A 20059-nucleotide genomic window follows, 5' to 3' on the forward strand; every position below is an offset into this window, starting at 1 on the left:
AGCCTCCTGCTGGCATGGGGATACTGCGTGCTTGTGCTGCTGGCTGGGGCTACTCTCGCACCGCTTCCTGACCTCTTAGCTCTTAGGCCCAAGCCCTCTGGCCCAGCTGAGCGGTGCTTCACATTACTAGGGCAGGAACTAGGGGTGGGCCATGAGACCTCTTGAGCTCTGTGACCTCAGCTGTGGTCCATGGTTGGGGCTTGAGCTGCCAGAGTCCTCCCTGGGGTCCTCTCCATACCCAGGCATGGGCTGAGCAGAGCTTTCCTGTTAGCAGTGATGCTATTGGCTCTTGCCACATGTGCTAGGGCTGCCTCTTGCTGAAGAGATGGGTGGGAGCTCTGGGAGCCAGGCACTGAGTCAGCGCAGACTTGGAAGGGCCTGACACGTTCCCTGTGGGTGCAGGGAGTGGCTTGCAGGCTGCTGGGGTAAAGGGGTGGCAAGGGGGCTTCTGCTGAGCAGCTCTTCTCCTCCTCCAGCTGCCTCTGCTGCAGATACCAGGAGGATCTGGGATGCAGCTGACCCCACAGCCTGCTCCTGGCAGACTGAGACCAACCAACAGACTGGTCTGGGTGCGGGCCTGCCTGCTGGTGCAACCACCATGCTGCCAGGAAGAAGGAGAAGATGTGGGGACAGGTGATGTGCCCAGGGGCAAGAGCCAGGTGAGTGGCTGTGAGGTGCTGGCAGAGCTGTGCCCTGTACCTTGGACAGGGAGTGATGATTTGCTGGGCCTGCTCTGCCACCTCCTGCTCCCTGACCTGGCACATTCCCGTCCCGTCCCCGCCCCCCGCCAGAGCCTCAGTCTGCTCTCCTGGAAGGAAACAGTGCCCTGTGCCCTGTGCCTTGCCATGTACAAACACTTGCCCTGCCCATGGGGACCAACCCTGTGCCTTGCCTTGGCTGAGCAGTCTGAAATCCTCTCCCCAAAGAGCCCTGCATCTCCAGATACCCTGAGAGGCCAGGCTGGGACTCCTCTGGCTCCTGCCTCTGAGCATCTCCTAGTACTAGAACCTCTGGTATTTCTCTGAAACAGAGGCATGGACTATGAAGAGCTTTGCCCACAGGTCCCAGGTTTGTGCACACGTGTGCTTGGGGGGTGGTAGCATGGGCATGCCCATGTGCCCTGGGGAGGCATCTAGAAGTGCAGAGGTGTCCATCAGGTGGGATGTATGTGTCTAGTGGGGTGGCGTGTGTACATATGTGTGTGAGCTCATGCTGGTGGGCTGGCCTGTGTGTGTGCATGTGTGTGAGGTCCTGTCCCCAGCAGGCACTTGCTGCTCCCCATGCCGACTCCCCCATTCTTCCCTTCAACAGCCTCTCCACCCTGAGACCCTGAGGCACAGACAGAAGCTGCCCAGGCTGGCCGTGCAGGGAGTGTTAGATCCTCTGATCAGCAATGCCCCAGGGCAGGGGTGGGCCAAATCCAGGGGCTGGGGCACCAGGTGGGGCCCCTGCCAGGCTCCCCCCTTATGGGGCCCACAGATATGAGGGGCTCAGACCCTCAGTGTCAGGGGTGGCACTGCTACACAGTGACTGTCCCCTCTCCTTCTCTCCTAGGGCCTCGACAGAAGCTGTCAGAGCAGGCCCAAGGTGGAGGCTCCAAGGAAGAAAGCAGTGGCCCAGAGGGACTCAGTGCCCTGCACACCCCAGCAGGGCCTGGAAAGACTGAAAGAATGGCCACATCCTGGGCTGAAGCCCTTTGCACCCCAAGTAATACTTGCTGCCCCAGCCCCTGACTACCTTCTGGTGGCCTGTGCCCCCATGTGCTGGGGCAGTGCATGGGCTTGTGTGTCCATATGGGAGACAGCAGTGTGTGTATATGTGTATACAATGTGCCCGTGAACCTGTGCTGGTGGCTACCATGTGTGTGCAGGTGTGTGGGCCCATGTCCCCTGTATTGACTCCCTCATCCTTCCTCCCCAACAGGATCTCATCCTCAAGAGGGCAGGGCCCAGAGCAACCCCTAATATGTCCTTCAGGGGAAAGGTAGGTCTGCAAGCCAGCCATACCCCATGCTTGGGGTGGGCTACGTTCCAGGACCAGGGGTGCCAGGTGGGGTCTTGTGAGGCTCTATGCACTATGGGGTGCCGGAGGCATGGAGGACTCAGACCCTTTGTGCCCTGGACAGGGCACTGGTGGTGTGGTGACTGTCCCCTCTCACCTGGTCCTTCCTAGGGCCTGTCCTAAAAGGCTGCATGGCCGGCAGACGACCAGGGCAAGTGACCTGGTAGCACCATGGTGGCAGCGTGGAGGTCCTGCTGGCCTCTCTCCTCCCAGGCCTGGAGCACTGCCCCTGCCAGCACCAAGCAGGAAGCACGGGAAGGAAGAGCTGTGAGTTCAGCTCCAAGCCACCCACGACGCAGCTGAGGGAGAAGCAGAGGAAAATATCCAAATCAGCTGCCCCTCCATGTCCAACACATGACATCAGGACTGGAAGGCATCGACGACAAGAGCAAATGCCGGATCCTTGCTGCCATAAGCAATGGCCCCCAGCTCCTGGTATTTGTCAGGCTCTGCCCCAAGGCCCCATCCCCCTGCCCTGCACCAAGCGGTGCCACATCCACCCTGCCCATGGTGGAAGCCACACTGGCCTCTCATCCTGTTGCAGGTTCATGTTGAATCTACGGTGTGGGAACAGCAACATCACCTTCCACTTCACCCTGCGTTTTGATGAGGACTGCCCTGTGGTCGTGTGCAACACACAGCAAGGTAGGAGCTGCTGGGAAGAGGAGCGGGCTGACACCATGCCCTTCCTGCCGGGCACCTGCCTCGTGAAGATAGCAAGCATCCGGAATCAGTGCTACAAGGCCCAGGCATGGTGGGAAGCCTACCTGTCCCTTCCTGGACAGAGCACAACCCTGGCAGACCATTTTGCACCACAGCCCTGATGAGCTGTCAGTTTTTCTCTTCATAGACAAGGCCCTGCTCTGCCAGAAACTTCTTATTCGAAGAATTTTCACAGGCATCTGATATGAAAGCAGCTTAGACTTTTGGTATGTTTGGAGTAGGTCCTCTATGTTTCTGAGCCATAGAGAAGAGTGGATAAAACTCATGCCTCATATATATGGTTTTTCACTTCAGTTCACAGTTAGTTATTGTTCCAGACTCTGTCTTACAAAAGCCCAAGCAGTTCTTGGCTGCTTTGCCGATTCTACTAGCAAGCTCAGCATCAAGATCTACATTGCTGGGAACAGTCGAGCCAAGGTAGAAAAATTGGTCAACAACATCCAGACAAGTACCATCTATGGTGATATCTGGAACAGGTTATGAAGAGCCATGGTGCATGATAGCAGTCTTCTTCATGCTTATTGCTAGGTCAAAGTATTTGCATGAGTCAGAGAACTTGGTAATGAGATGTTGCAGGGCATCAACACTGTAAGCCACAAGGACTGCATCATCTGAAAACAACAGGTCCCTTCTGATGATCTCCTTCACCTTCAAGTAGCTCTGAGACTTGCAATGTTAAACAGTCCTCCATCATGTCTAGTGCTGAGATAGACACCCTCTCAAACTAACAGAACGCTTGTTGAAGCAGGAATAAGAAGTAAATGTTAGACAACGTGGAAGCCTCTCTGTGAGGGCAAAAATGGCAGTTAGGCAGGGCTGCACCAGTTTGTATATCTGGTATTGTACTGTCCTGGCAACCGTTGATCCTCTTGATCGTGGTTTATACACAAGAGGTCTATACAACCATCACAACAAGACCATCGGCACATACACCTAGGCAAGAGGATGGAGAAGTGGAGGCTGCCCTAGACCTACCACCCCCACTTCAGACCATTGAGACAGAGTCCAAAGGCCAGACTGAGTCCAGATGTTCAGTGCCTCCAAGGTTGTAGCTTCTGCCAGAGAGCAACAGATAGAGCTGCTGCTGACTGCCAAACATCTCAGCAAGGGTACATTTTTCTCTGGATGACGTTCCTTTGCCTACCTCCAACCAAGGAGTACCCACAAGGCAGCAGGATTTTGTTGTATTGTATATTTATATGGAATAAAAATCTTTAATATTTAAAAGGAAATATACAGCAGACTGTTAATGGTATCACCAGAGTCAATACCACTGGCACGTGATTAAGTGCTGTCAACTGTCCCTGTAAGAGGTATAAACACCTGCCAGTAACACATATCTCAGGGCAGGAGGGCCCTGCTATAAGGGCTGTCCCATACAAAACATCGTTTTTCTTGCTTTTTTCTCCTCACTGTTTCTTGGGAAAAGGTGGGGGCATAAGGATTGGCTGGCTCAAAGGGTGGGGAATAGGATGGGGGCTTTCCCTTCTAGAGGGCACCAGCAATGATCTGCCTGAGGCAGAGGCACTGGGTGACTGCAGGGCAAGGAAGGGGCAAAGGGGCCTTTCCACACCCAGAGCTATTGGCGGAGCAGCTCCCCCATCCTAGATACAAAGTGCCCTCTCCTCTCTCCCCCGCAGTAAGTTCAGGTTTTGCTGAGCACATTATTTCCTAGGTTGGATCCACCTGCAGGGAATGAGCTGCTTTCCCATTGAACTAAACTGCTGGGAAGGACCTGCTTGTCCTGAGTGCAAGATGCAGGAACCTATTAGGATCACTCCAGCATGGAAAGACCTGAATTCGCAGTGTAACCCCCTTGAACTGTATGGGTTTTTTTTTAATGCCTTCAGCTTGGGGAGGGCCAGCAAGACCTTTTTGAGCATGCTGGGGAGGGGAATGGTGGTAGCTGGTGGCCCTGTTGGGGCAAGGGGGTAAACTCTATGCTAGCAGCCTGTTTTGAAAGTGTGCAGCAGCTGGGCCCAGAGGGGAGTGTTGTGAAGAAAGTCTCTGTGAATAGGGCAGGGGCTGGTTGACCATCCTGGACTGTCCTTTTGCAAACACTGACTGAGCAGAGCTGGGTGAGCCCTGGCTTTTGATGGCAGAGGGGTAACTAATCTGTCCAGTGTCCCAGGAACTGAAGCAGGTTGAGGAGAAATGTTAATGATTACTCTCTCAGCCAGAGAAATTTGCATCCTGTTCTGAATACCTGCTGGGAAAAGAAACAACACAAGTACATTGGACACACACAGCGGCTCCAGAAAGTGTAGATTCATTCTAAGCTAACCTGACTTAGAACATGAGGAGTTTAAAAGATGGTGAAGCCAGTTAGCAGCTTATTTGTCACCGAGAAGCAGCTGGTGTGTGTGTGTGAGTATGTAGTGGTTTGTTATTGTAGTAAAAAGGCTGGCTTGCATGAGTGACAGTGATGGGCACAGCCAGCTTCAAAAATAGGTATCTTCATAAACACTCTGAACTAACAAAATAGACAATCTAGGCCGGGGGAGTAGTGGGCCATATGTGACTCCCTGGAAGTCTGAGGTAGCCTGGGCAATATGTGGAGACCTTCAGAGCCTCAGGGCTAGCTTTGCAAAGGCTCCACCTGCACACAGAATTTCTCAGGGAAGCCGGTGGCTCTGGAAGGAGTTCATGCATCGGTCAGGTTTGATAGTCAGGCCTACTCTGGTCAATGCTTCAGCAAAGACTTTGTGTGAGCAGAATATATTTTGACCAGTGCTCCAGCAAGGCCAACACCTGGAGAAGTTTCTTTTGTACTAGTCAATGTGACTCAGCAAGAACAAGTTGAAGGATTCTGTGGGGAGATAAGATGGTCAGAGGAGAATGACAATGGCCATATTGTGTGGGTCACTTTGTTAGGCACAGCTTGTTCCAAAGAGTCTTCCTGATAGACACAAAGCTTTTCCAGGGAGCCCCATATTCTACTGTGGGGCAGAACATGCCCTTGCCCAGTCCCTCTTCCCTTCCCATCAGAAACCACTTTATTTTCCCTCTCTCTGACCATCTGCAAGGAGGCAGCTGGAGAATGGCTTGTGGTGGGGCAGTGCTGCTTTGAGATGCCAGATCGGCCCTTTCGCCCAGTGCAGAAAAGCCTAACTCCTCACAGGAAGGAAATGATGCTGTTCTTCCCTCAGCCAGCTGGATGAGGCTTCCTGCTCAGTCCCTCTTGATCAAAAGATTGTTATGAGACCAGGCCTGCAAGCTGGTTGGGAAAAAAATATATAGCATGTCTGGCCCATTTAAATGGCTTCCTTCTGGCTTGGTGATATAGCCAAAGGGCATCTTGTTTGCTGCTGCAAATGGAGTACCCTTTCAGAAAACAGCTAAGTAGGGAGAACAATTTGGTTTACAGTGTAACCCTTCCACCAGGCATTGAATGGCAGCAGCACAGGCCAAGCTTGAATGTAGATGTTTGACACACATTTTCATCTTGGCTCAAGCCCCCATCTGGGAAAACAAATGCTGCCTGGTGGTTCCCGTGTGAACATGCTTCCCACTCACAAGCCATAGCAAACTGTAAGAGGGTCTCGTAAAGATGGAACTCGGAAGCAATCTTGGGGAAGACCTTAATGGTCTGTAGCCTGCTCAAACTAAGTATTCATAGGCCACATCTACACAAGACATTGACTGTGCAGTCAGTACTGTGCAATAGCAGAGTTACTGTTCAGTAGCATCGCCGAATGGCGTTTTTGTGACACTGACTGTGTGGTAGCTTGTTAATACTGCACAGCAGCATCATGTCACACTTCCTGCCATGGGACACTGCTGCGCAGTAGTAATGAGCTAATGCACCATCAGTGTTTCATGTATTTGTGGCCACAGGTATCACAGTCAACAGGACAAGATTTCTCCCCTAGATCCATGCAGGAAGCACTTGGTAGCTAGAGGAGACAAGGGGGCTGCTGGCTACAACCTTTCCCCTCTCCTCTCTGCTTCGTGTAACTGGGAAGTCTGACAGAGGACACTGCTCAGCTCTTGCTACTGCCATTCCTTACTACAGCTCAGGGGCTCTGCTCCACTTGGGCTGCTCCTGGCACTGCTCCTTGTCACAGCTGGGGATGGGTGCTCCTCTCCTTGTTGCTGATACCATCCAGCTCTTTTAGATGTTGGGCAGGCTGATGGATTTCCCCTCTTCTAGGATCTAGTAGGTACAGGCCTCACCAAGATCCAGCTGGGGAAGTTTGCCCAGAGATTCTCCCAGGACTTCAGCTCTTTTAAAAATCAAGTGGGGAACAGGTCTTAGCCTGAACCTGCTGTAGGGCTTCGCACAGCACAAGTCCTCTTCCCAGTGATGCTTGGTGGCAGACTGCAGTGCCATCCTGGAGGTAGCTCCCATGTGGGGTTCCCCCTTAGCTTCCTCTGTTACTACGAACAAACACTGAACAGTGAGAAAAACAAATGATTAAGAAAGGAAGAGCAGGGGCCTGGCAGGACAGTGTCCATGGGGAGTGTGAAGGGCAGGGATATTCTAGAAAGGGTCCCGAGCTTCCCCAGCAAAAGGTGATACGTGGATTTAGCCAAACCCAGAAGGTCTATTGACAGAACCCACATGCTGTGCTGCGCTAAAATCCATATTCCTCTGGCTCCTCTCCCTCTGTCCTTCAGCTTTTCATGTATGTCTCAGGTCAGCTGCACTGTGGGACAACAGCATGAAGAGGGGAAGCCCATCCAGCTTGGCCTGGCTCAGCAATGGAGAGGCCTGACCAGACCAGACCTGCTAGGTCACAACCTGGACCCAGAAATGTGTCAGGGTGCAGAGCAGCTGCTGTTGTGGGCACCTGCCAGTCACGAGCTGTTGCCTAGGACTGGCCAGCCACCCCAAACCCTGCTAACAGCCCAAGCCGAGCTAACCCAAACCTTTCTAACAGCCTGAGTTGAGCTATCCCAAACCCTACACCTGTCCCCCCGGCCTGTTTGCCTGAGGCAGGGAGAGTGTGGTGGATTCACAGCTCAGCATCAAGCCGCAGGAGCCACCCCTCCATTCCCAGCAACAGTAGTCACCTGACAAAATAGGAAGCTCCAGCCGCTCTCCGCAGGGGCCTAGAGAAACTTTGGTTGCTTGCCCCACATAGTCACCCAGTGCTGTTCATGATGCTCCATGTCATGTCCCTCCCCCCCAGCACCTCTTCACCAGGCACCTTGGCATCATGGTCCGGGTGCCAGGCAGGCTGGGATTGCGCGAGCACCCTAGCTCTCCTGGCCCATTTCTGAGTTTGGAAGCGCAGCTCCCTGTACCTGCAGGATGAAGACCAGCTCCCTGCCCAACTGGAACTTTTGTGGGATGGAGGAGAGAGTAAAGGAGGTGTAAGGGCAGACAGCAGACAGAAGCCCCCTGGGACACTGCCCCAGAGATGCATTGGCTGTACTATATCACCCCTGACGCAAACACATGCAGGCCTGTCCTTAATGAACATGCATGTGCACACACACATTGGCCACCACCACTGGCTCACAGGCAACTCACCACCAACACATGCATGTGTACTCAATTTGCACCAGTGCATATACACTGCTAGGCATATACGTGCACTCACGCTCAGACTTAGGGCACAAATGCAGGCCACACTCCCAACCTTACACATGTACAAAACACAGAAGACAAACAAACAGCTTCACACACACACAGCAGCACCCACCCAAGACAACCACTCCACTCCACCCCATAGGAGGGTACCTACTAGTACAAGGCCAAGCACAGAACTAGGGGGAAGCTCCCAGGCTCTATCCCTGGCTCTGCCATTTACTCCCTGAGTGGCCCTGGGGAAATCCTTCCCACAGCCCCTGCCTCAGTTTCCCCATTTAGAAAACACACAGTACAGCCTCCCAGCAGCTTCTTGATTCCAGATCAGAGACTTTGTGGCAATAGATCCATCTCACAGCCACTCACCTGGTTCCTGCCCCTGGGCTCCTGGCCTCTGCACACACCTTCCCATGGAACAGGGGCAGGCAATTATTTTGGGCAGAGGGCCGCTTACTGAGTTTCAGCAAGCCATCGAGGGCCACATGACAGGCAGCCCAGGGCAGATCAATATTAATTTTCTAAATTTTTTAGGGGCCCCGCAGGCCGGATAGAATGGCTTGGCAGGCCACATCCAGCCCCCAGGCCACATTTTGCCCACCCCTGTTGTGGAAGGATCCAGACCCTGCCCACCCTCCTGGTCACCCCGGGTTAGCTGTGAGGTAGACTCCAAGGAAGGTTTCCTCTGCTGTTGTTTGCCTCCACCTGGGGGAGATGTACAAAAAGACAGCAGGTGTTTAGTAGGGGTGTGCAAAGCGGGCCCTATTCGATTTGGACTCAGCCTGAATCAGGGACAGTGATTTGATTCATTGATTCATATCACTGTCCCCGATTTGATTCGGCCGAATCTTAATCTGAAGATTTGATGCTGATTTGGACACAGACACAGCTTTAAATGTTTTTCCTACATACCTCGAGGTACCAGTGCAGCTCGTGATTGCTGTGATGCTGGGGTGCATGGAGTGTCCCACAGAAGCGTGGGGGGGCCTTCCACGTGCTCAGCGGCAAACCCGAAAGTGGACCAGAAGTTGTTCCGCTCCACTTCCGGATCCTGCGGGGAGCGCACTGCCCCCCACCCCTGCAGCCCCCCGGCTCAGTGATGGGCCACAGGGGGACCCCAGGTGCCCCCCCAGACCCAGGAGGCACCAGTCACTGAGCCGGGGGGGGGCACAGGGGGCACCCCCCCCTGCATACTTCCTGGCAGACCTGGAAATGGACTGGAAGTGCTTCTGGTCCACTTCCAGGTCTGCTGCCGAGCGCGCTGGGGAGCCCCCTGCGCTCCTGTGGGACACTCCATGTGCCCCAGCATTGCAGCATTCACAAGCTGCCTGCTACCTAGAGGTACGTAGAAAAAACATTTAAAGCTGCGTCTATGTCTGAATTGCCGAATCTTTGCGAATCTCTCTGAATTGATTCGGAGAGTTCCAATTCAATTCAGAGAGATTAAAGGGTCCTCTGATTCGACTCAGATTCAGAGATTCAGGCGCTGAATCAGGATGAATTTCTGCCAAATCGAATCAGGGACCAAAGCTTCGCACAGCCCTAATGTTTAGCACAGGCTTGTCCAACATACGGCCCGTGGGCCGCCATGTGGCCCGCCAAGCATTTTCTGTGGCCCGCGGTGCTGCGACAGGAAATGAAAGTAAATGCTGTTTACTTTCGTTCCCACCCCTTGTCCCTCCCCCATCCCCTCAGCAGCTTCCTAAAGGCTGCTGAAGGTTTGGGGAAGGGACAAGGTTCCCACACGCATGGTGTCAGCTTGACAATACTGACGCGGTGCGGCTCCTCCCCTCCCCCCTCATTTCATGGTGTCCCTTCCTTGCCCCAAACCTCCCTTCCTCATTTGCATGCCAGTTCCTCCCCTCTCCCACATTGCAGGGTTTCCCTTCCTAGCCCTGCCCCTCCCTTCATTTGCATGCTGGCCCCACCCTGTGCGGGTCCCTGCTGGCTGCGTGGGCTGGAGCAGGTCGCAGTGCAGCGGTGGGGCAGGCGCAGGGGACGCGGATGCTGGCTCGGAAGGATGCTGCGGCCGGGCCTGCGGGAGATGCTGCTGCTGCTGTGGCTGTCGGGGTGGGAAGCCGGCGCCGCCCCCACCTCCCCACATCCCCCCGTGCCCACAGACATCACACTGGGGGTGGTGAGTTGCGGGCCCCAGGGACGGAGGGACCCCTGCTGCTTGGGCTTGGGCTGCCCCAGGGGAGAGGGAGCAGGGGGGTGTCCCTGCACATCCCACACCCCCCTGTAGAGTCCCCACATGTCCCCCTGGCTGCTGAGCCCAGGTGCGCAGGTGTGGGAGCATCCTCGAGGCCACCCAGGTGCCAGGGAGGACACGGCAGGGTCAGGCAGCACCCCTTGACCCCTGCAACTGGACAGGTCACATGAGCGCCCGCTCCTGCTGGCCCACTGGGTGATAAAAAGTTCATGATCCAACTCCACATTCAAAAAGGTTGGACACCCCTGGTTTAGCAGAAGCTGGTCTGGGGCGCAGTCTCCCCCGATGAGCAACTCCCCAGCAGGCCACAGGGAAGCAGAAAGGGCTCTTGCAACTCTCTGCTGTCCCGGGGCCCAGCACTGGAGCTCCTGCTTTTGCTTCACAGAGAAGCAGCCCTGGGTCCTGGAAAGAGCAACCGGTATCATGTCTCCCTTTGGGAGAACTCTGCTCTTTCAGTCTTGGGAGGGGGTTCAGGGGGGAACCAGCTGTTCACATCACCTACCAGATTGCCCTTAGGATTTGGACCCGTTCATCCCCACAGCCTCCGTAGAGGGATTTGTTCTGTTCTGATACTAACAAGTCAGCAGTTGTGTAACTGTGGACAGTTACAGTTGACAAACAACACTTTGATCAACTGTTGTGCCTTGTGGCCGTGTGGGGGTGAATAATTAAATCTCTCTCCCTTGGGCTCGCCTGCCACACTTTGGAATGATGGAAGAATAAGAAGTTAATTCCCCAGCAAGAGAGGGTGTAGTAAATCACCCAGAAGTGGGATAAAAGAAAATTGGTTTATTAGTGAATTCCCTGCAGGTTGTGGAGAACCCCAGCTGTTCTCTTCCTTTCGCCCTCCGAAACCATGCAGCCCACTCCCCTGAGTCAGTCAGCTCGACTCCAGTCTCGCTCTCTTTTCTCTCTCTCACAGGTACCAGCGGGACCTTCTCTTGGCCGGAGAAGGTCTGACCTGTCCAGTAAGTCTCTCCTCTCTCCCTCATCTCCTTGCTTTGCTGGTTGCCGTGGTTACCTTTACCCGGTCAGCCGGTCTTATCAGCAATCTGTTCCAGCGCTGGGTTTGCCGCTCCTGGCATCCCCACTGAATCTCCTCAAGGGTGCTCCAGGGGGCAAAAGAAACCCCCTGCCATGGACTTAAATACTAGCTGCTGGCTCCTACTCAGTCAACATTCACCCGGTGCCCTCCCCTTCCCAACTGTGTCTACTAAGTAATTATCCTTTCCCTGTCCCTGACCCCACTCTCCCCAGCCCTTGCAACTTTGTCCCATCAAAGGAACAGGACTGCCCTTGCCCTGTTACATGCCTGTTCGCCCAACCCTTACTGGCATCGTTTTGGAGGAATTATTTTTGCCAATCAAAAACAAGGGTGGATATGTCCTAATTTAATTACACGCTTATTAACTGTATCACTAATGGTTCAGTCACTGAACCTGGCGTGGGCTGGAGCACAAGGGCTCTGGGTTTCCAGCCTGGCACCGGAACTCTGGGACTCTGCACAAGTCTAGGCCTGGGATGTTGAGGCTTTGGCCCAGAGCCCTGTCATGCTACTGCCGTGGGTCTTGGACTGGACTGTGTGCTGCATGCAGCATGAAAGTCTGGTCCATGGGCCCATCCAGCCAGTGCCCAGCCCCTCACTAGGGTCTATCTCCTCTTGGCCAGAGCTGCAGCGCTACAGCCAGAGGCCCTGGCCAGGGGGACACAGGGAACTGTGGGGCAGCAGCTATGCTCAGGCCTAGGCCTTGACATGACCCCTGGGGGCTGGGACATGGACAAGTGCATACAACCCTTCCAGGCAGCAGGAGTTCCCCCCCACACACCTGCTCAGCAAATCTGCATACACACACCCTGCACTCTGGGATGCTTGCATGGCCTGAAAGCAATGGCTGAGCCCAGCTGGAGGGACTCAGCTTCCAGCTTTGTTCTCACATGGAGACCCAGCCCGCAGTGAGCTGGGAAGTGCGCAGGGGCAGGAAGGGAAGCTCAGGGCAGCACACAGTAAAGTGAACAGCTCCAGCCCTTCTAACCAGCTCCCATCGCTGGCCTAGACAACCCTGCTCCAGCTGCTCTGCCCTCTCCAGCCCACTGCCTGGGCCCACTGACCTACTCCAGCACCACTCTTCAAGTCTCAGGACCTCAGCCTGCCACAGGACCTGGTGAAGGAGCAGGGAAGGGAGAGACAGCACACTCCGAGTACCCATGTGGTCCCACTCTCTCACCTGAGCTCCTCCATCCTCTTGAGCTTGGTGATGCACTCACTATGCTGGTGAGCCTCCTCCTCCAGCCACTTGCCCTTCTTGAAAATGGTTACTTGATTATGCATGTGTGCTGCACCTCGTGCACCTGGCATTCGTGTGCCTGGTGCTACACCTCATTTGTGTGCCTCAGCTGCTGGGCTACCCTCTCCTCTGGCTGCTTCTGCTCCTCCTCAGTCTGATCCTACTGCACTCTTAGGAAGATGCAAGGGCTGCTGACAGGTGCCAGCCCAGCCGCATGCACAGGCAATGACTGTCCTCCCTGACTGCAGGCTTGCAGGGCGACAACCTTCCTGCCAGGGGCTGCTACGCCTCTTCTCCCACAGACGCATCTGATCAAGCCCAGTCATCTTCACAACAGCTCATGCTCCTCAAGTTCATCCAGAGCTGCAGAGGGCAAGCCTGATGCTCCAGATGGGTTGGCAAGGGTCCTTCTTGGGGCAGGGTCCCAGCAGAAGCCAAGGCCTGAGCATGGTCTGAGTGAGCATCTAGCTTTGGCCCTGTGGCCTGTGCGATGGGCCTGCCCTGTGCTACCCCTACTGCAGGGCAGAGCAGCCTAAGAGCAGCACAATCCCCTACAGCTGCTGAAGCATGGATAGTGGAGGTAGAATGACCCCCACAGTACTGCTAGCTCATGCTACTTGCCTATCTATATTCTCCATATTAATGTGGGCCTTAAGGCCCACACAGCTAACTAATAGCCCCATTGCAGGGCCAAACAACAAAAGCAAAAGCAAAAGCAAAAGCAAGATAGGAGTGACATGGGGGTCAAAGGTTCAAAATGTGAAAAGAAGTTCTGCAGAGGGGGACACCGAGCAGACCTCATACTACCTGAGGCTCTGCTCAACCTTGACATAATCCTCTTGGCTCCACACAGTCAGGCTGTACTTCTGGGTGGCCTGCTCCAGCCAGCTCTTCTTCCACATGGCCGCCTCTTCCTTCTGGCACCACTCGCAGTCCATGGCCTCCTCGTTCCACTAGGCCTGGAGCGAATCCTGCCAGAAAGGAAGCACTGATTTCCGCTGCTCACTCAGCAAGAAGCTAAGCTATGATGCTGCCCCTGCTCCCCACTGGGGAGCCAGCCCGAGGCCCTAGGGCTCCCTTTGCCTGGCTCTTCTCACAGCTCTATAGTGCCAAATGGCTCTTTTCCACCTGCCTCCATATGCAATGCTTGCTGCCATGGCAAAGCATGGAGGAACCAGCCAAGCTGCTGAGCCTGGGTGGAGCCAGCGACGGCAGAAGCTGCGGACTCCATGTTAGCTGGAAACTGGGATAAGCTGGGCCGAGCTGCAGGGAGACATGAACTGGGCAAGTGTTGCCTTGTGGTGGGGGGGTGGAGATTCTGCCACATGGCAGTCCCAGGTCTCATGGGACCTGCAGCTGCCAGCCAAGGAGCAGGGCAGGCCTCAGGGCCCACGCCTGGTGGCAGGACAGTTCTCCTCTCCATTGCTGAGCCTGCGCAGGGCACGGAGCTGGGGGCACAGGGTTGTGTGAGCTGGGCAGCACAGCAGGGTCCATCTCCTTGGGAGTGCAAACTGAGGGGCTGGTAGGACCGCACAGCCCTGGCTCAGGCCCCCTGGCTTGGTGCTGGCTCTCCAGCACACCTGCCTCTTACCTCCACCCCACCAAAGCAGCCAGGTCTGGCTACATGTTACAGATGGCCTCTCAGGAACAACAGCACAGTGGAGGGCCCTTGCCCTACCACAGGCCAGGGTCAGGTCTGTCTGGCCTGAGGGAGGGCAACACTGCCCAGTAGAAGAGGTGCCCTGGCTCCCTACCATGCCACCGGGGCAGTGCACACTGCTGGTCTCCTGGCACGTGGATTCACTCAGAAGGGCATTTACAAAAGACCCCGTCAGAACGTTCACCCCTGGAGGTTGTGGGATTCTCCATTCACACTAGGAGAAACTCCCAGGAGGGCTCACCTGAAGCTCCTTTGCTCTTTCTGGGGGACCAGGCAAGGCAAGGGCAAGATACCCTTGCCTGCCTCTCCGTCCAGGGACAGGTGAGGGAAGGCTGCTCAGCATTATGCTGACTCAGCAAGGCAGTCAGACAGGTTTACCAAGGGCTTCCTCATTTCCCTGTGAGTCTTACTGAAGTACCCTGCCCCTCATGGCAGTACTGGTAAAGTGAGGAGCTTGCATGGATCCTGTCCCCTGCTTGTCCCCTCTCTACTCCCACTGGAGCTGAGGGAAGAGCTCTCCAGCTGAAGCCTGGGTATTGCTGCCTGACTTGGAGAGATAATGTCCTCTCACCATGAGCCAGACTGGCCACACACCCCACCCATGCCCTGCTCACCCCTGGAGCTCCAGCCAGGGTTTAGTCCAGCAAGAAGAGCTGCCCTGCACAGTCCCAGGAGGAAGCATCCCCCACTATTCCCAGTGGGAGCATTGGTGTGATGCTCTCTGCTGTGCTGGGTCCCACACTGCCAGAGAGGCCAAGAGGAAGTGAGGGGCAGGTGCTGCCACATGCATTACCTGCTCTGCTTTGAGGAGTGCCATATAAGGGGACTGGGAGAAGTAGCTATTGGCAGGCTTAAGCCAGATGTGGGATAGAAAAAGGTTGGAAAAGATGAAGTAAAGTTTAGGATAATAGAACTCTGTGCCCCTAGGCGCGCACACTCCTCTCCTGAGCCTGGTTCTCAACTGAGACTGCAGAGCAGTGGTTCTCAGCTAGGGTGCTACAGCATCCTGAGGTGCCATGAGATCCTTTCAGGGGTGCCACAACACAAACATTGCCATTGCTGCAGCCAAATCAAACTGTGCCTGCAGAGCCAGATCACGAAGCAACTGTCGCAGGAGCGTCTGTTGTCATCACAGCCCTTCCTGGTCCAATCTCACATGACATCTCCCATAAATGGAGGCATCCAGAACAGCTGGAACTATCTCATGTCTGTTTCTGGGGGGAGCTTTTGGGGTCCACCCAGAAGGGGCTGTAGGGAACAGTGGGCATCCCAGCCACAGCCACTTCCCAATCTGGCTCTGCAAATGCATTTTCACCTGACTGCAGCAGCAGCAGTGACAGGCCCCCGGTTGAGAACCAGTACCCTAAAGAAAGAATTCAGTTGTATGCGAACAGAGCACATAGTATTTTTATGCTTATCTGAATGTAACCCTAGCTGTGGTGCTACCCACGGCTGTTGGGCTGAAACTCATTTGAGCCCTACTTCTTTGTGGGCAAGGAGAACTCTGTGATTAACCACTGGCACTCATCCGACAAACAGTAAGAAGCTTTATTGACTACAAAACATCTACTATGCACAAAGCAATTAATCAACTGGGGTTGCCAGAATACAAGGAGTCAACTTTCCTGGCACTGCCAGAATATAAGCAAACAGTTACCAAAGACTGAGCACATTAACGTGACTCTTCACTGCTTCACAGTATGTCTAGAGCTGTTATGCAGGAGTTACTTCCTACAGCCAGCCGCCCTGGGAAAGCTTCCTGGGTTGTGCTGCTCCCATCCAAAGACTTGATCTTCCCTTAGAAATCCATACAATGAACAGTGAACACTGACTTCACTTGCTTAGGCTATTTAACCCTTTAGTGACATCATCATCATTAATGCTAGCTAAGGAGATTATAATATTTTAACTGGTAGATTCTAAGTTAGACAATAGCATATCCTTACACACTTGGTATATTTTCCTGTTATGTTTCCTGTTCTTACGTTTAATTAGTCCTAATGGTCAGCACTGTATAGTCCTATTGTTCTGTATTAAATGTGCAGTCAGCATTTTACTGGGGTTAGCTTCAGGCCACAATCAATACCAATTCTGAATCATCTCAAAAAAGCTTCTGGGAGTTCGGTCAACTTGACATGACTGAATTTAGTTTTCCTTGCAACAGCGGCCACGTCCAAATTCAGGGTCCTGAGGTGTCCAACAGTCTCAGTCAACCTCCCAGTCCCTAAGGCTGGAGCCACCTCTCCATGGAGTGCTTTCTTCTGGTTTCCCCACACACTGGAGTACATACAGGCTAACGATTTACACAGGTTATTATTTACAAAACAGTCAACATAGGAATGAGGTTAATAGCAGAACAGGACATCAATAATCTAACTTTCAAAGGCAGGTATCAATGAACTAAAACACACTATACAAATTGAATCAAAGACATCCTCAGTACAACTCCCCAGCTTAAACCTTGAGACTCCAATGAATTTCAGAAGGAGCACACAGGGTTAACAAACATCAGCTCTCCTTCACACCCACAACACAATAACCATGGCTGGTGCTGCTGCTTCAGAAAGTCCTGCTCTCTGCTAGAGCCTGTATGGGGAGGAGAAGCTCTCCTCTGCTCCAGCTGCCTGTGGTATCTTACCACACACAGGTCCCTCTGCCTCACAGAGGGAAAAAGGATACCAGGTTGCCTTCTCTCTGTCACTAAGGCCAGGTGTACTTCACACGCAGGCTGCAGGATGGTTCCTTCCTGAGCTCTGTGGCCCTGGGGCTCCTTCCCTTCTCTGAGCCTGGCTGAGTTATACCCCCCTGAGTTCCCTCCCCTCTCCTGCCTCAGGAGCCAGTCACAAACATGCATATATGCTCTTGCAAAACAACTTTCTCAACTTTCCCACTCTGCCTTTGCAAGGATCCTTAGCCCTGCTGAAAATCCAGCAGCAGCTGTTACATGAAAAAATAAATCTTTGTTTATTATGGTAGCCGTGGGCAACTGGTGTCTCCTGAGTCCGGGGGGGCACTTGCCCCCGCAGCGGCCATTCAGCAACTAGGAGGTGGGGGTCCCCCCGCAGCTGATCCTGCTGCTAGCACTTCCAGCTGGTGCAATCCGCTGCAAGGGAACACCCCCCCCCCCCCTCTCTCTGGGCAGTTGGCTGTGGGGGGGACCATAGGGATCATTTGTCCTGGCGTCCCCACTCTCCAGCCAGAGCTTTCGGGGGGGTACCAGTGCTCTCATCTGCCCCCCCTACCCATCACCTAAGCAGGGAACACTGCTTTTAGGGGGTGCACCAATGCTCACAGGGGGTGCACATGCCCCCCCTGTGCATCCCCTATGCTTCGCCACTGATGGCAGCCTTGTTCCTACTCAGACACAGCAGGCCTTTTTAAAGAGTTCACAACTTCCTGCGTGGTACATAAGCTAGGGCAAATCAAGTCAATTTTAATTAATTTAATTCAGTGTTTTACCTTTATTTCACTCTCAACACATAAACATTTATGTTATTCATATCAACAGGAGTCTCTCACAAAGGGAAAAAGTAGAACAGCACTTTATTTTATTTTATTTTGCTACCTAGGCCTCATTCCTGTCTCAGTTAATGGAGTCATTCCATTGAAGCTAACTGAAAATGTCTTAAGGGACAGAAAAATTAAACCAGTCAAAGGGGGACAAGTTGTTTCTTGTTTTTTTAACAAGCATGGAGAGGAGCCAACAACTGTACTGCTGCTGCCTTGTGCTGTTAGGGGAGAAAGACAGTATTAAAAAGAGTCCAGTAAACTCCTTATTAAGTGAGGCAGGGTTGCTCAGCCACTGGCCCTGATGATGACTGTGAAGCTTAAGTTGATCTGGGCCTACTCACAAAAGTTAAACTACAAAAATATTGATGACAATTGCATAGTACAAGATGTGTTTGCAGTTGGACCTTCTGAAAACAAATAATAAGGCATCACTTACAGTGCATCTATGACGATTTTAGGCAGGCTTCTGTGTGTTTGGTATGTAACTGTGTAAAATGTCTATCCTCAATTACTTAGTATAGTAAATAGTTCTTTCCAATTAACTTATGTTTATGTGCAGGAAGAAACATTCTCCATATGGGTTTTGATAGGTGTTTCCTCCTGATTTACTTTTGTTTTGCCTCAGTGGTTCCCTTGATCTTCCAAGGACAACTCCTAAAAACCTTTGTGTTTTTCCTGGTTGTTAAGCACTTTCTTGATATATTCCAACTCAGTACAAATCGATAACCTCCTGTTACTGAGGAAGGTAATTCAATGAAAATTGGGACTTTCTGATAACCAATAATGAACAGTTTGACTAACAGGATTTTCCTCTTAAATGTTGCTTGTGTTTCTCTCTTGATTTACACAGCTACAAAAAGGCTTTGAAGATGTTGGGCTAAAGGGTGTAAAAGAGGAATGAAGCAGTTAACAGGGTGCACTTTAAGAATGTGAAATCATTCTGACAAAAACAGCTACTGGACCCAGCTGATCTTCTGGTGAACAGATGCACATCTTGAGAAGCTGATGAGACTGCGACCGCCTTTTTGCCTTTATTGGTGAGATACTATCACTTTTACAGCTAAACATACTGGACTTTGCTTTGCTTTAGGCTCATTTAACAGTGAATAGTTGTAGTAAATAAAGCCTTTCTGTCATTTATCAAATGAGTTGTCATGTTAATCCTTTCTACACTAGTCCTGAATCCCATTTAATAATTGAACAGGCCTGCAGGCAAAATTCAGCCTATGGATCCATGGCATCTGGATCCTCATGGGTTGGAAAATTTGGCAACAGGGGAGCGGTGGAAGCTCCGTGCAGCAAGATCCAGCCCCACCTTAGTCACTGTTGTGCAACAGGATCTTGGCCAGACGCACCCCCAAATCAGGCCAGGCTGCTCCCCACCTCCAACCAGATCAGGGCCACAATGCTTTGCTCCTACCCCAACACCTCTCAATCAGGGCCACTCTGCCTTCCCTCCTCCCCAGCTCAGGACCAGGCCTCTCTCCCCTGCCCCCTCCCAGGCAGACAGATCAGGGTCAGGCTGTGCACAACCCTCCATGGCCAGATTGGGGCCCTGCCACAACAGCACCATGTGTGGGATGAAGCCCAGCAGCCCAGTCTGGTTTGGGGACGGACATAAAACTGCCCATCTGGCCCACACGGTAAAAAGGTTGGGCACGGCTGGAATAAGGAGTTTTTGAGGCCCTACAACAGTAATTCTCAATCGGGGCCTCGTTACATTGCAGACAGTTAGGGAGGTGGAGCCTGACTCCAAAGAGGTTGAGAACAGCTGCTGGGCGGGGACCCCCAAAGCTTCTCCAGGCATCCTCGGGAAACCATTGCCAGAGGGGCTGCCCCGCAAAGGGCAGTGCTCCTCCACCTCTCCCGACTCAGGGTCCCTCATGGCAGCAGAAGCAGCACCCCACGCGCTTCTGTGAGGGGTGCAAAACCCAATGCACCTATTCCAGGGCTTCCCCCTCCTTGCAGAGAAGCCGGGATCGGCCAGGCACGACCAACCCTGACCCCTTCCCCCCGCCTGGCTGAGAAGCCCCGCCCCCTGAGGAGCCCCCCCCATGACGTCACCCGCGGGCCCG

At 53.3% G+C, this 20059-nt stretch overlaps 2 protein-coding genes across 2 annotated transcripts in view; both read left to right on the top strand.

Annotated features, from left to right (window-relative positions):
- LOC112551876 overlaps window positions 1-2525 on the top strand; it is a 2731-nt gene extending 206 nt beyond the window's left edge. Inside the window, exons 2-7 of the mRNA XM_025215331.1 lie at window positions 477-659; window positions 1312-1373; window position 1503; window positions 1555-1707; window positions 1924-1983; window positions 2173-2525. Of these exons, the coding sequence (XP_025071116.1) occupies window positions 477-659; window positions 1312-1373; window position 1503; window positions 1555-1707; window positions 1924-1983; window positions 2173-2184 (471 nt within the window). The 3' untranslated portion in view covers window positions 2185-2525. The remainder of the gene's footprint in view (window positions 1-476; window positions 660-1311; window positions 1374-1502; window positions 1504-1554; window positions 1708-1923; window positions 1984-2172) is intronic.
- The window catches only part of DNAL1 (dynein axonemal light chain 1), a 42894-nt gene continuing 25250 nt past the window's right edge, over window positions 2416-20059 (top strand). Inside the window, exons 1-4 of the mRNA XM_025215372.1 lie at window positions 2416-2507; window positions 2606-2815; window positions 3156-3260; window positions 11452-11497. Coding sequence (XP_025071157.1) covers window positions 2416-2507; window positions 2606-2815; window positions 3156-3260; window positions 11452-11497 — 453 coding nt within the window. The remainder of the gene's footprint in view (window positions 2508-2605; window positions 2816-3155; window positions 3261-11451; window positions 11498-20059) is intronic.

This window comes from Alligator sinensis, unplaced genomic scaffold (assembly GCF_000455745.1).
Source record: "Alligator sinensis unplaced genomic scaffold, ASM45574v1 scaffold1581_1, whole genome shotgun sequence".
Lineage (NCBI taxonomy): Eukaryota > Metazoa > Chordata > Crocodylia > Alligatoridae > Alligator > Alligator sinensis.